This window comes from Andrographis paniculata, unplaced genomic scaffold (assembly GCF_009805555.1).
Source record: "Andrographis paniculata isolate CXL003 unplaced genomic scaffold, ASM980555v1 Contig71END, whole genome shotgun sequence".
Lineage (NCBI taxonomy): Eukaryota > Viridiplantae > Streptophyta > Magnoliopsida > Lamiales > Acanthaceae > Andrographis > Andrographis paniculata.
The window spans coordinates 6,128,089-6,143,165 of NW_026137608.1; the positions used below are offsets into that span (position 1 = coordinate 6,128,089).

The 15,077-nt window shown below is 27.0% G+C and overlaps 1 protein-coding gene across 1 annotated transcript; it reads left to right on the forward strand.

The window, feature by feature from the left end:
- Positions 1-583: 583 nt before the first annotated feature.
- On the forward strand, positions 584-4,928 carry LOC127265027 (CBL-interacting serine/threonine-protein kinase 8). The gene is made up of 14 exons (XM_051294677.1): positions 584-1,164; positions 1,404-1,466; positions 1,599-1,670; positions 1,753-1,860; positions 1,944-2,018; positions 2,091-2,144; positions 2,218-2,343; positions 2,483-2,572; positions 2,995-3,117; positions 3,283-3,402; positions 3,568-3,684; positions 3,783-3,839; positions 3,922-3,996; positions 4,420-4,928. Exons 1-14 carry the CDS (start codon positions 1,006-1,008, stop codon positions 4,519-4,521), a joined length of 1,341 nt encoding a protein of 446 aa, XP_051150634.1. The 5' UTR covers positions 584-1,005; the 3' UTR covers positions 4,522-4,928.
- Positions 4,929-15,077: the final 10,149 nt, after the last annotated feature.

Here is a 15,077-nt window from a genome sequence, read left to right on the forward strand (position 1 = left end):
TTTCACTCTCCGTTTTCTTAAAAAATATATATATTTTTTTTAAAAAAAAATATCTTATCAAATATTATTTTCATATTAAATTCAAATTAAATATTTTCCACGCAACTTTAATTTTGATTACTGGAGTTTTAGGGTGTGTTTGTTTGAAAGTTGGATTTTGAATAGTAAAAATTTTGAATTTGAATATTTATATGATGTGATATAAATAAATATTGATTTGATGTTTTGAATGTAAAATTGATTTTTAGTATAATATAAAAAATAAAAAATAGATATTTGATTTGATATTTTTGGGAGAAAAAAAATTGGATTAACAGTGTAAATTCAATCCAATCTCCCAAACAAACATACCCTTAATTTTTTTTTGAATATGATCATTTAAATAATATTTTTAAATAAAAAAATAATAATAATTGAAAAAAATTATAAAAGTAAAAGTTAATACTCCCTCCTTTTCATATTTTTATATTTATTTCTTTTAGTATTATATTAAGATAAATAAAAATAGAAGTAAAAAAACGTTTAAAGTAGTATAAATTTAAAAACCTCCGCCGGTGACGGTCGCCGGCGATTGGCTCTGTCTGTATGTAAAAAGAATAATAGTGATGGTACGGTATACACACCATCAAGAAAGAAAGAAAGAAAGAACGAAAGAAAAAGGACTGATCAAATTTGTCAAAAAGTTGTATTGCAATAAACAGTGCGAATTTCACTTCAGCTTTAGTCCCTTTCTACTTTACCAAACCTAATCCTCCCTGCTTTCTGCGAATTCCCCCAATTTTTTGGGTTATTTTAATGTTTTTGTGCGATTCGGTGCACTTGTTGAAGTTTTCGTCCCCGATTTGGCACTGGTCGTGCTTCCCATAATCCGAAGAATTCTTTAGTTGTTGAACACCTCTTAAATGTCTAATTGGTGTCGGGAAGTTGAGTAAGATCAGCAAACTCTAGGGTGTGCTCGAGAGCATGCTACCGTCGATTTGATTCGTTAAGTGCGGAGGGCAAAAAATGGTGGTGCGGAAGGTGGGGAAGTATGAGGTGGGGAGGACGATAGGGGAAGGAACATTTGCGAAAGTAAAGTTTGCTCAGAACACGGAGACTGGAGAGAGTGTCGCCATGAAAGTCCTCGACCGGTCCACCATTATCAAGCACAAGATGGTCGATCAGGTGCGATTGCTATCTGATTTGAAATTTTTGTGAAAATTAGTAACTAGATTCTGGAAATCACCCAAGATTTTGTGCTTCTACTACAGTAAGTTGATTTTGAGATTGGTAGGATCTATAGTTGAGATGAATTGTGTAATTTCTGTGCTGGAAGAAAGGTGGAATATGCAAAAATTTCTGATAGAGTTCTTATGGCGGTTCATAATTCAATGGATTCAATGTTCTTCCATTTTTTCTTGCAGATAAAGATGGAGATATCTATAATGAAGCGTGTTCGACATCCGTATGTTGTTCGTTTACACGAGGTGAGGATGAAAAACTTGACTGATATTAATGTGCTCTGTAAAAATGCAAAAGCAAGAGCAAAGACTCTTTGTTAATGGTGTTTATCCTGTACTGTTTAATTCATATTCGTCATGCTCGAATTTCCAAATCAGGTTATAGCAAGCCGAACGAAAATCTACATCATATTGGAATTCATCACAGGTGGCGAATTGTTCGATAAAATAGTGAGTTTCCTGAAACATTATTCAGGAATATTCTGAAGGCTACAATAGTTAGCTTTGTGAAACACATGAATTACACTTGCAGGTTCACCATGGCCGACTTAGCGAATCCGAATCAAGAAGATACTTCCAGCAGCTCATAGATGGTGTGGACTATTGCCACAGTAAGGGAGTATATCACAGGGATTTAAAGGTGTTTTCTTTTGGCAAAGAAGAAGAAAATCTTTTTTAACTCTTTTCCAAACAATGATATTTACTTTCTTTTACTTCTTGCAGCCTGAAAATCTCTTACTTGATTCTCAAGGGAATCTAAAAATCTCCGACTTTGGGCTCAGTGCATTCCCTCCTGAAGTAAGACCTGATTATACTTCTCCATAATCAAATTTGTAACATGATGATGCTAATGACGATTAATGTGCATAGGGAGTTAGCCTTCTCAAAACAACTTGTGGAACTCCTAATTATGTCGCACCGGAGGTAACTGTTACAGATCTTTCTCACTGATTTTCATCTCGAAGAATCAAATGAACTTATATTTCTGAAATTGTAGGTTCTTAGCCATAAAGGCTACCATGGTGCTTTGGCGGATATCTGGTCATGTGGGGTCATCCTTTATGTGCTGATGGCTGGTTACTTGCCATTCGATGAGATTGATCTGACGACCTTGTACGGAAAGGTATCCAACCGTAATATATGGTTTTTGTTAATTTTTTAATGGGTAGCATGCATAACTATTGCGGAATTGCAATGTTATATCAAATTGTATGATAGAAGTATAGGTGTAATCTTGTGACTTATTTAAACATCTTCTACAGATTGAGAATGCTGATTTTTCTTGCCCATCTTGGTTCCCTGTTGGGGCGAAATCCTTGATCCGAAGAATTTTGGACCCTAACCCTGAAACAGTAAGTACCTGTTCTTGGAGAGGATAATGATGCTCCATAGTTTAGCGGGTTTTATGTGCCAGTTATATACAGTGATCTCATTGTCATTCTCAGATTACCTGTAGTTACTGTATGCACATAATCCGAATGCAATTCTGCTATGTTAAGACTGTTTGTTTAATTATTAGCATATTACTATTATTTTATTTTATAATTTTTTATACAACTTGATGTTTAAAGATAATTTAGGAGTTATTTTGAAGAGATTGTCAATAAAGTTTCACATTTTGTTTAGGAACTCGGCCATCTTGGCAGAATTTTGAAACTGAACAAAGCTTTTGGGCCTGTTTAATGTTCTCATGTTCACCATGGAAGCCTAAGTGCTTTTACATCATAGTACTTTTTAATTGCTAAATTGTGACCTGCTGTGGGAACATTTGCAGCGGATTCGGATAGAAGATATCAGAAATGATGAGTGGTTTAAAAAGAACTATAATCCTGTAAAGCTTGCCGAAACTGAAGACATCGATTTGGATGATGTAAATGCTGCTTTTGATGATCCAGAGGTCAGTGGGACATTTATGCTTTCTTGGAATTTTGGACTTGTTTGACGAATGCACCGTGTAAAACACATTGCAGCTGTTTGTCCGATGCTTTCTTACTTTATTATTAAACTTTTTCCCGAAATTTCAGTTTTTATCTCTAGAGCTTCTGTGCAATATTATATGTAGGAAGACTTACCTAGCGAACAACGTGGGAATGATGATATGAGGCCTCTGGTTCTCAATGCGTTCGATTTGATTATTCTCTCTCAAGGCCTCAACCTTTCCTCATTGTTTGATCGCAAAAAGGTAATCGTGTTTTTGTATGTAGTATAGTCGAGTCAATGCATAATCTGTTGATATGGAGCTTGTCCCCGGTGCCAATTTTTTTCCGTGAAAATTTCTGCAATTTCACCTCAAGCTGCAAACAGGTTGTTCGACATTAAACGAGGTTCTAATTTCCTTGCATTACAGGACTCCCAGACACATCAGACAAGATTTGTTTCTCAAAAGCCGGCGAAAGTGGTTCTCTCGAGCATGGAAGTTGTTGCTCAATCAATGGGTTTCAAAACACACATCCGTAACTACAAGGTAAAGCTTTTGTTAAAACCAAAAACTTTAATCCACTTGATGCTTTGGAATAACCAATCAAATGCTGCATCATATGATATTCGAATTACTGTTTTCAGATGAGAGTCGAAGGTCTTTCTGCAAACAGAACTTCACATTTCTCTGTAATTATGGAGGTAGTAAATTTATCTCTGGCGCCGTATCTTCCTTTACACTTTTCTTCATCATCTCGGGAAATAATCCTACCTGCCCGAACAGATATTTCAAGTTGCACCCACATTTATCATGGTTGACATTCAAAAAGCTGCCGGCGAAACTGAGGAATATCTTAAGGTACCGTTTAATCTTTGTTGGTTAACTTCATAATTTATAATATGGTATCAGAGTCTAATGAAGCATGCCAGTTGATTTTATAATGTATAAAAAAAAAAAAATAATGCGTATGTCAACCTCCCCTGGAAGTATGTCAAATTCTTTGCTTCAGTTAAATATGAAAAGATCAATGAATCAACGAGCCATTTTATCTTAGGGTGTTTGTTTGCTGGATTTTGTAGGATTTCTATTGTTCACTAAACTTTTTCCCTAAAAACATCAAATCAAATATCTATTTTGTTTATATTATACTAAAAATTAATTTTACATTCAAAACATCATATCAATACCTTAATATACAACCTTCCAATTCAAAATGTTTATTATTCAGATCTCAACTCAAAATCTAAACTTCCAAACTAACACATCCTTAATTTCTTGCAGTTCTACAAGAACTTCTGCGAAAAACTCGATGATATCATCTGGAAGCCACCTGATGAAGCGTGCAAATCACGTGCCACCAAGACAAAGACGAGAAGGAGATGAATCCGTGGTACGCATGTCTGATTGTTGCTTTAGTTTTCTGTAAAATAGAATCCTTATTATTACCTTGGTGACTACCGTCTTGCATTTGATTGATTCGGCGGTTCTCTTGATGCTGAGGGATGAGGATTAGTTAATAGTATTTACTGAAAATCCACACGTTTCTTCTACCCGTAGTTTCACTCGCTCTTTGACAAAATTGAGTTGTTTTCAATGGTAGTTTTATTCGCTCTCTTCGACAAAATCGAGTTGTTTTCGAGCGTAGCGCCATTGGTGTGGTGTCTTTGTATGAATGATTTTGTTGAGTTGAGGGTTCTTGTTGTATTTGTTGGCGTTGTGATTTCCATCTCTATGCTAATGTTTGATGTTGCTCATTAATTTTCTTTCTTAGTAAATACATATCTTTGGAATGTTCTCTTTTGAGATTTTTCTTTCAATTTCTTTACTGGGTAATTCTTTCTTTTTCTTTTCCTTTTTTTTCTTTTTATTTTTTTCTATAAAAATATATTATTAAATCTCATAAAAATTGTGGTAAATTATTATTTTGCCATCATTTAATTACTAAATATATAATTATAAATGGAGTCAGCAGCTCAATAATGATACACATTATTGTAGACATTCATTGCCATTATTCTCTCATCCATTCATTATTTAGTGCCTTGATTATATTTTGGTTTAAATGGTTATTTAAAATTATATTTTTCAAAAAATATATATATTTTATACAGAATTGTTGAAAAAGAATCTTATTTTATTTTCATTTCATAAATTTTGTAAATCTTATTATAGTTTCGGAATTTTCTAATTTATAATGTAAAAATTATTTAATCATTGAACAAATCCAAATATAAGTAAGCCTCATACCCTTATAAATGCTTACAACCACCCCTCAACTCCTCTTTCAAAAAATAAATAAGTATATTTTTATTTAATTAAGTTTACATATAAATAATTTTATATTAAATATTTAGTTATTGAAAATATCATCTAATTAATAGTAGAATATTGTCACATATAAATCACCTACATGTTAATTTCTAATATCAAATATTAATAAAATGAATTTAAATTTTAAAATAAATATTAAATTCTATATTAAGTCCAAGTTGTAGCTAAATATTAACATGTGACTTGGTTAGTTTATTTTAGCACCAATCGTCTCATGTATAAAAAAAATTCAATTACAAATGATTTTTTTAATGATACTAATGTACTATTTAAATAAAAATTTAAATTAATATTTTATTTTAAATCAATAAATAAAATAAATAAAATCTCATATAGGTAAAGCATATTATGGTCAATGGTAAAAAAATTGAAAATATGCAAAATAATTTTTTCTATAGATTGAAAAAAAAAGATATAAATTAGAGAATTTTGCACCTATGAATTTGTTATTTTTTCATTTCAAACTCAAATCAATCTTATTATATTGCACTATTTTAATAAAAATGCAATATTTTACATCAAATTAATATTTAAACAAAAATTTAAATTAATATTTTATTTCAAATCAATTTTAAATCAAATCCAAACAAGTCAAAAAAAATTAGGGAATAAATAATTATCAAAGAGTAGTTATTAGTTCATCTCATGTGGCCTTTACATAACAAGCATCTCAACTACTATTCTTATTTAAAATATTTTTAATTTCCGGTACTTTGATTAAATATTATTTTTATATTTTAACTTTTTTTTTTTTTTTTTCAGTAATACCTTGATTTTATTATTATTTTTTTTAATTGTCGCGTGCATGTGATTCCTCCCATTAATTTAATAACAACTGTGCACTTGTTAATCATTCTGCTAATCTTGGCTTTTCTAGTTAATTATTATTTAACTCTATATTTCGAATTACACAGATAAATAAATAAATAAATAAATAATTTTTTTATTATAACATTGATAACCATTAGTGCTTGATTGGGTTTGGATTTGGGATTTATAATTTTGGAATAGTAAAAATAATAGTCTCTCCGTCCAAGAACTAGTCTGGTTTGTGTTTGGCAAGAGATTTAAAAAATATTGATATTATATTAACAGTAGGTAAAAAATACGGGTAAAAGATTTTTTTTGTCTTTGTTAGTATACTAGTGTAAACAGTAGTGGCAATTGTGTAATAATAATGAAAAAGTAAGAGTAGCTTTATAGTGATATGATTATTTATGGAAATGAAACTATTGTTTTGAAACGGACAAAAATGGTAAACAAGATTATTGTATTGGGACGGAGGGAGTATTTGATATTATATTCTAAATAAAATAGTATTTTTATATTTAATATCTTAAATAAAAAAAATATAATATTATATATTATGTAGTTAATTATATTGATTTATATTTGTTAAGTATATTTTAATTTAATAAATTTTATAAAAAATAGAAATATGTTAGTTGTTATTACATAAATAAAGCAAAATATTTCAACTATTTTACTTAAATGAGTCAAATTAGGGCACATAGATAAATAAATAAATAAATCATACTCCCTATGTCCCATTGAAAGGTTGTCATTTTTCATTTTCGTCCGTTTCAAAATAAGGTACCATTTCCTAATTTAGTAATTGTACTATTTACCTAACATAATAAATATCCTTACAATTTACAATATATTACACAAATGTCATTACTTTTATATTACACTATACTGATAGAGGTATTTTTGTCTTTTTTTACTACAATTTAATATAATCATAATATTCAAAAATCTACGTACAAAAAGCAAACGCTACTCTCTCACCGGAACGGAAGGAGTACTTTTTTTTATTATTATAACATTGATTACCGTGGTGCTTGATTGAGTTTTATATTTGCGATTTGTAATTTCAGAGTAGTAAAATTAAGTATTTGATATTATATTCTAAATAAAATAGTAATTTTATATTTAATGTATTAAATAAAAATATAATGTTATATGATGTATAATTAATTAAATTGATTTATATTTAAATATATTTTAATTTAATAAATTTTACCAATATATATATATATATATGTGTGTGTGTTGTGTCAATTGTTATTACATAAATAAAATTTCAACTATTTTATTTAAATGAGTCAAATTAGGGATTTATGAGGCCTGATCAGTTTCTACATATTTATTTATTTTCTTTAATTAATTATTTCTCTGCTATAGAATATATATATATATATATATATTTATCTAATTATTTCTGCATGACCAATTAATTATTATAGATCGGAAGCCAACCCATAATTATTCAAATCTAATAGAATTGTTTATAGAATATTTTAAATGTAGTTTCAACTAATTGTTATAATTAATAAATAACACCTTGAGTTAAATAAAATATTTATAAACGTAACACATATTTAATTAATTGAACAATATAAAAAAAGTTTGTAATTTTATTTTTTTTTACTATAATTAAATTGAGTTACATCCTAAAGAGTTTATTTGATTTTAGTTTCAAATTAAAATGGCTATTGTTCAACTTATAAAATCTTGAATAAAATATACTCCCTATTTAAATAAAAATCGAATTATATTGGAATTATTTATAAAAACACTATAATAAGAACAAGTCAAAGCTATTTCACGACCATTCACAATTAGGAATTATGTTACATCAAATGAAAATTCATTCGATGGGGTCATAATTAAAATCAATTATTGTACGCATTCGCAACTTTAAGCAACCGAATAAAATTAAAAATTCTATAAACGTTATTAAAATTTCAATGCCCCCGACAAAACAACGAGTTGAGATGGGGCCGGGTTACAAAATGGCCCCCCGATCCAATTTTCTCAGCACGGCCCCCTTTCTACGAAATCCTATATATATTTTTATTTTTATTTTCTTCGAAATAATTAAGTCCAAAAACAAGAACATGGCATGGATCAAATGATCAAATTTTCCAAGAAAGAAAATCCAAAATTGGGATGTGAATAGGTGAATGAATATTTGTGGGGGTTTCTATTTGGAATGTTCGAATATATGAGAGAGAGAGAGAGAGAGAGAGAGACTTAGAGTGAGAAAATAGAATAAAACATGATAGGTATGATTGTTTGGTATTGTAATAATCTAAGATGGTCAAAGGTATCATGTCATATGGGCACATTCAAAAAAATAGGACCCTTTTTTCTCATCATACTTTTGTGAGAAAAAGACACTACACATGTCTTGCCCCAATTTAGATTTTATCTCAAAATATAGAGCCGTTAAAATGAATTAAATTCGTTAGATATATAAAAAACAATCTGAAATAGAAAAATATTTTAGAATAAATTTTAAACGACAACAAATAATAATATTTTTTATGTCCATTAGAACGATACTATTTTATATTTTTGTCGATTTAAAAACAATGGTACTAGTTTTTAATTTAGTAATTGTACTACTTACCTAACATAATTAATACTTTTACAATTTTCACTATATTACACAAATATCGTTACTTTTATATTATACAATCTAATAAGGGCATTTTTATTATTTTCACTATAAATCAATATAATATTAATATTAAAAAATTTACGTACAAAAAATAAATATTACCAATTTTATGAGACGAATGTAATATTGAATTCAAATATCAAAATATCAAACAATACCGTTAACATTTAACGTATATAATATATATATATATATATTGTATTTTAATGGAGGCAAGATGACTGAGGTCCCCAAAAGGCCTTTAAGGCAAAGACACTTCCCATTAAATGTGGGACATTTAGCTACACCTATTATATATATATATATATATATTTTTTATTTTTTTTATATTAGGTACAGATAATTGTATTAATAATATAGTAGTATTTTATATTAATTTTTTTTAGTGAATAAAATATGAATATTATATATACATTAATGTGTGTATATATTGTATTTTTAAAAATAATATTTATAATATTCAAGTGAACGAACTGTATAATATCCTAATTATTACTACAATTTTATATTTTATTTTATTTTATTATACTATTTATATATGTTGTTCAAACACACATTTATAAGGCAGCCATATGAAAATAAAAGCACTAGTCAACTTTTCAATAATTCTTTATTTAAATTTATTTGTTATTCTTGGGGTTTTCTTCTTGTAATTCTAAGTCTATTTAGCTATTTTCGTCTATTTGCTGTTACCATTCTTTTCTTTATTATTGAATTATTAAAGTTTCATTCTTTTAAATATTTATTTCGTTTACATGAAAATATAGGAAATTTTTTTAAAATCATTGACTGATGCATTAGCATAAACTTGTTAAATATTTATTTATTAAATCCTATAAACATTTGTTGAATTATACAATTTTGTTCATATAACAAGATAGGTAATCGAACCAATTCTCTACCTATTATTGTAAACAAAAAAAAAAAAATATTATGTTTTTATAAATACAAAATCGAACAAATTATATGTAATTTAAATATATGCTGTCCTATTCTCTATTTTGATCATTTGATTCTCTTTTCGGAACGATTCGTTTTTCCAATTTGGATTTGGATGGCTTCTTTGATCCGAAGGGATTTGGTCTTCCGTTTAGCTTTGCCGACTTTTGGAAGACTTTGGTATCCATGTTGGCGATTTTGATCGTCAACTTCGGATTGATGTATCATTTGGATGATCCGACGGAATTTAATCTTTGACGAGATAGATTTGGTGCTCAATAACGCTTTTGACGACGTGTCTCTTTGACCTTTGAATCGAAGAGGGCCGAATTTGCGCTTTTGATGAAGAACGCGATGAATATCTTGAAGCTTTAGGAACGACTTTAGAGACTTTTCTTAGCTTTGATGGATTCCTTAATGGCTCTGAGAGCTTTGATCCTTCATCCGACTCGGACATACGACGAATAACGTTAACTTCATTGATTTGTCAACCAATATTGGGTCATTTGTCCAAATCGATGACTTTTCAATGAAGAAAGCTTCGAAGGACACGAAGAACAATGAAGAACATTGCAGAGAATTTAGAAAGACTTACCCTTGTACGAATCTTCAAATGAACTTCGGTGTGTAATGAATTGGCCAAGACTCTTATTTATAGGGGAGGGTGGCCTTGGCTTTCTTTTTAAGTGATGTCACGTGGCGCATCCTGATTGGCCGATAGGAAGATTTTAGAATCCTTCATTTTTCATCGGATACCGTTTTCCATTAATGGTTAATATTTATTGTACAAAAATTAACAACATAATTAAATACCATATATTTATTTTATTGTAATTTTATTTTCTTCCAAAATATATGATATTTAATTTAATTTAGAGATTTAATTTTTAATGCCTACCATTATAATTTACAATTAGACAAATTTTAGTCAAAATAGATTAAAAATTACTTCACAAAATCCTCAATTAAAATAATTTTATTTAACTTTCAAAATTTTCAATAACTTTTAATCTTACTATAATTAAAAGGATCGATTTTCAAGCCATCTGTACAATAAAATCAAATTTTAAAGTACCCCTTATGTATCTATTTGTTTACTTTATATGCGTAGATTTTGTAATTAGTATTTTATATTTAAATAGTGCCATATAAAAGATAAAAATTAAATTTATCCCTAAAAAAATAAATAATTTAAATACTGATAATTGTTGTCAACGTAGTATACATATTCACACACTGTCTCATCATTATGAATGCCTTGGTGGTTAATTTTTTATCCATAGAATATTGTTGCTATTACATTACGGGTGTGTTTGTTTGGGGATTGGATTTTAATCTCACTATTCATTTTATTTTTTTCCTCCCAAAAATATCAAATCAAACACCTATTTTTTATTTTTTTATATTATACTAAAAATCAATTTTACATTCAAAATATCACATCAACACCTATTTATATCACATCATACGACTATTCAAATTCAAAATTTTTACTATTCAAATCCCAAATCAAAATCCAAACTCCCAAACAAACACACCCTCAAAACACACCATCTTTCCTAATCTCACTTCTCTCATTATCTTTAGTAATACTCCCTCCGTCCACCTTAAAGGTTTACATTTACTTTTTACATGTTCCTCTTTTTATATTTATTTTTTACATATTAAATACAATGACGGAAAAGATAAATGTAAACTTTCAAAACGGACGGGGAGAGAGTATTATTCTCTTTACAATAAATATATTATATATACGTATACATATATACGTTAAGATATATATACATATATTTAATACCATTCAAGCCTTATATATACTTATAAATATTATAATATTATTATTTATTTAACAATAATAACATTTTTAATTTGTAATAATATATAAATTGTATATATACATTTGAGTCAATGATAGAATTAAGTGGGGGCTAGGGGCACCAGACCAAGCCCCCTCCTCCCAAAATGTATTTTTTTTTTAGTTTAAAAATTAATACATTTATTTATGTTTAATAATTTGCTCTTCTCAAAAAAAAATTAATTTTATTTTTATTTTTCTTAGAAAATAATAAAATTTATGTAGGATAAAAATAAAAAATAAAAAATATTATCTATACTATTAAGAATGTATTGTTTAAATTAAAAATAAATAATCGAGTACTTTTTAAATTTACAAAAAGTGCTACTCTGAAGGTATAGGTAGCTAGCAATCAGATCACTGTTGTAGCAATTAGATCTCTTGGGAGCTCCAGGGCCTTGGACCGGATTGATCAATGCCGTGTATTTTCGTGGAGTCTACATCATCAACGGTGTAGATTTATCTGGTGTTGAAGTCCATGGATCTTCAAGCCACAAACCTCTCAATTCAAGTTGTTCTCGATCCCATGAATGATATTGTTGTTATTAACAAATAGTGTCAACCTAACTTTTTATTACTCCAATAATAGAACCATTTATAAATTCAATATTATGTGAATAATAAAATAAAAAGTAAATTATTTTTTAAATTTGATATACATACAAGATTTGGTTAGTTAGTTAAAATATACTTACTACAATTCAATAATATTCAACCATATCTCAACAATTAAATTAAGTATAAAACCAATTATTGAAATTATTTAACTAGGAAATTATATGCAACTATACTTTTTTATTTTATTTATCAATATATACAATTCAAAAATTTTTTAGAATATATTTTAATAATTACTATACAGATATTGAAAAATAATGGAAGTTTAAAAAATTATACGCCTTATGTCAAATTTAAAAATATACATTTATTTTTCGAGCGGATTTTAAAAAATAATAATATTTTAATTATAATAGATAATTAAAAATATTTTTATCTTAAAATTTTAATGTAAAAATAATGATGCGATGGTAAAATATCGTTATTTATAAGAAAAAAAAAAATATGGTGCATAATTACTAAGAAAATAAAATAATTATTTTATAATTGGATAATCTGAAATGAAGATATAGCTGCTCTGTGAATGGACAAAAGAAATATACTCCCTCCGTCCCCTAACAAAAGTATCCATTTTTTCATTTTAGTCCATCCTATAACAAAATATTCATTTCTTTTTTTTTAACTGTACTTAACATTACAAATACCCTTACAACTTACTCTCTCCATCCCAGATACCGTGTCTGCTACACTGTAGACACGGTATTTTACGAGGGGTGTAATTAGTAGATAATTAATAATGTATTAGTGAAAATAATTATCATATAATATTATAAATTAAGATTAAGATAACTAATTAGTTTAATTAAAATAAAAAAAAAATTAAAATTTAAAATGAGATTAAAGTGTGTATCATTTTCCAAAAAAGGAAAGTGACATGGTATGTGGGACGGACAAAAACGGCAACGTGGACATGGTATCTGGGACGGAGGGAGTATTACACAAATGTCATTACCCTTATATCACACATACTCATAAGGTTATTTTAGTTATTTTTACTTTATTCCTACTACATTTTAATATAATACTAATATTTTTAAAATTACGTATAAAAAACAAATGAATATCTACTCATAGAACGAAGGAAGTATAACATTTTGAAAAAGAAAATAAATATTATATGTAATTAAAAAGACAGTCAATTGCAAAATTACCGCATCACTGTCTTGTTATATAATACATTCGTGGTATTTTTAAAGAATATTTTATTTAATACTCCATCAATTTTTTTAAAATGTGGTTTTTTTTTTTATCTGTTTCTTAAAAATATTTTTATTTTTTATATTTTATCAGGATGAGTAAAAAGTAATCAAAAGTGAACAATTTTTTTTTTTTTTTTTAATCAAAATCCATACTAAAAAGGTAGGAACATATTTTTTGGAGACAAATAAAATAGTAAGTATATTCTTACAAAATACTTCCTCCGTCCACACATAAATTAAACGTTTATTTTTGCATAGTGTTTAAAAAATAATAGTATTTTAATTATAGTAGGTAGTTAAAAGTAGTGTAATAATATTTTTGCCCTTTCATTTTTTGTGTAAAAGTAATGATGTGATATAAAATAAGGGTATTTGTGAAAAAAATAAAGTATTTAATGAAATATTTACTTTTTAATTGAACGGAGAGAATATTATATATATATATATTATACTAATATTTTTTTAATTAAATTTATAAAAAATAAATAAATATTTTATTGAACGAACGATTAAATATAATATATAGTACAAATCATACTTGGAAAATTATTAACTTGATGAAAAAGAAACGTAGAGGAAAAGCAAGAAAAACAACTTGGTGATTGTTTTGTAATTTATATTTGTAGAGTAATTTGATTTAATATTCACTAAGAAAGAAATATTTACTGTATTAGTTAAAAATCTATGTATTTTTTTTTTATGTAAATTCTAGATTATTGGTATTATTATTATATAGTACAATAGAGAGATCAAAAGTATAAATTTATCCATATAACATTATTGCAATAATTTATGACATATTTAAGATTTTATTTTATTTAAAATATCATTGCTAAAAAAATTAAAAATTGAATAAATTGAGTTCAAATGAATTTAAATAAAAAAAAATATTAATCTAAAGCAAAATGAGTATACATAGAGAGAGAGAGTGAAAGTTACAAAGAAATACTCTTTCCATGAAGTAGACATTTTTTTATTTTAATTGTTTACAAAATAATTATTTTATTAAATATTTTTTTTTACTCAAATATTCATATTTTACATTACATCATTATTTTAAAAAAATAAAATAAAGACAAAAATGTATTTACATTACTTTTAACTAGCTAGTACAATTAAAATACAATTATTTTTTAGACTTTGCAACAAAAATAAATATTTATTTTTGTAGTCAGACAAATATACTCCCTCCGTTCACAAACTAATATTCTACTTTTCTATTTAGGACGTCCAGCAATTATTGTCCTATTTTATTTTTTAAACACAAATTTTACAGTTTTACCCTTTATTCATTTATTATTTTTAATCTCTACCATACAGTTAAAGGCAAATTTGTCCATTCATAACAAAAAGATAATCAGCTAAAAACTGTGTAAATATACTTTAGGACAATAGAAAATTGACGGAGGAAGTAGTATATAATGGAAAAAATTTGCTAATTGATTGGAGAGCAGGGTTGTGTTTGATTATAATTTTAAATCGAAACAAATATTATTTATTATATATGATTTTAAATAAAAATATATTA

Bases quoted from the DNA above. Each gene is read 5' to 3' on its own strand.
- LOC127265027 (XM_051294677.1), top strand. From the start codon at position 1,006: ATGGTGGTGCGGAAGGTGGGGAAGTATGAGGTGGGGAGGACGATAGGG. The intron at 1,671-1,752 runs GTGAGTTTCCTG...TTACACTTGCAG, and splicing joins GCGAATTGTTCGATAAAATA to GTTCACCATGGCCGACTTAG. The intron at 3,118-3,282 runs GTCAGTGGGACA...TATTATATGTAG, and splicing joins CTGCTTTTGATGATCCAGAG to GAAGACTTACCTAGCGAACA.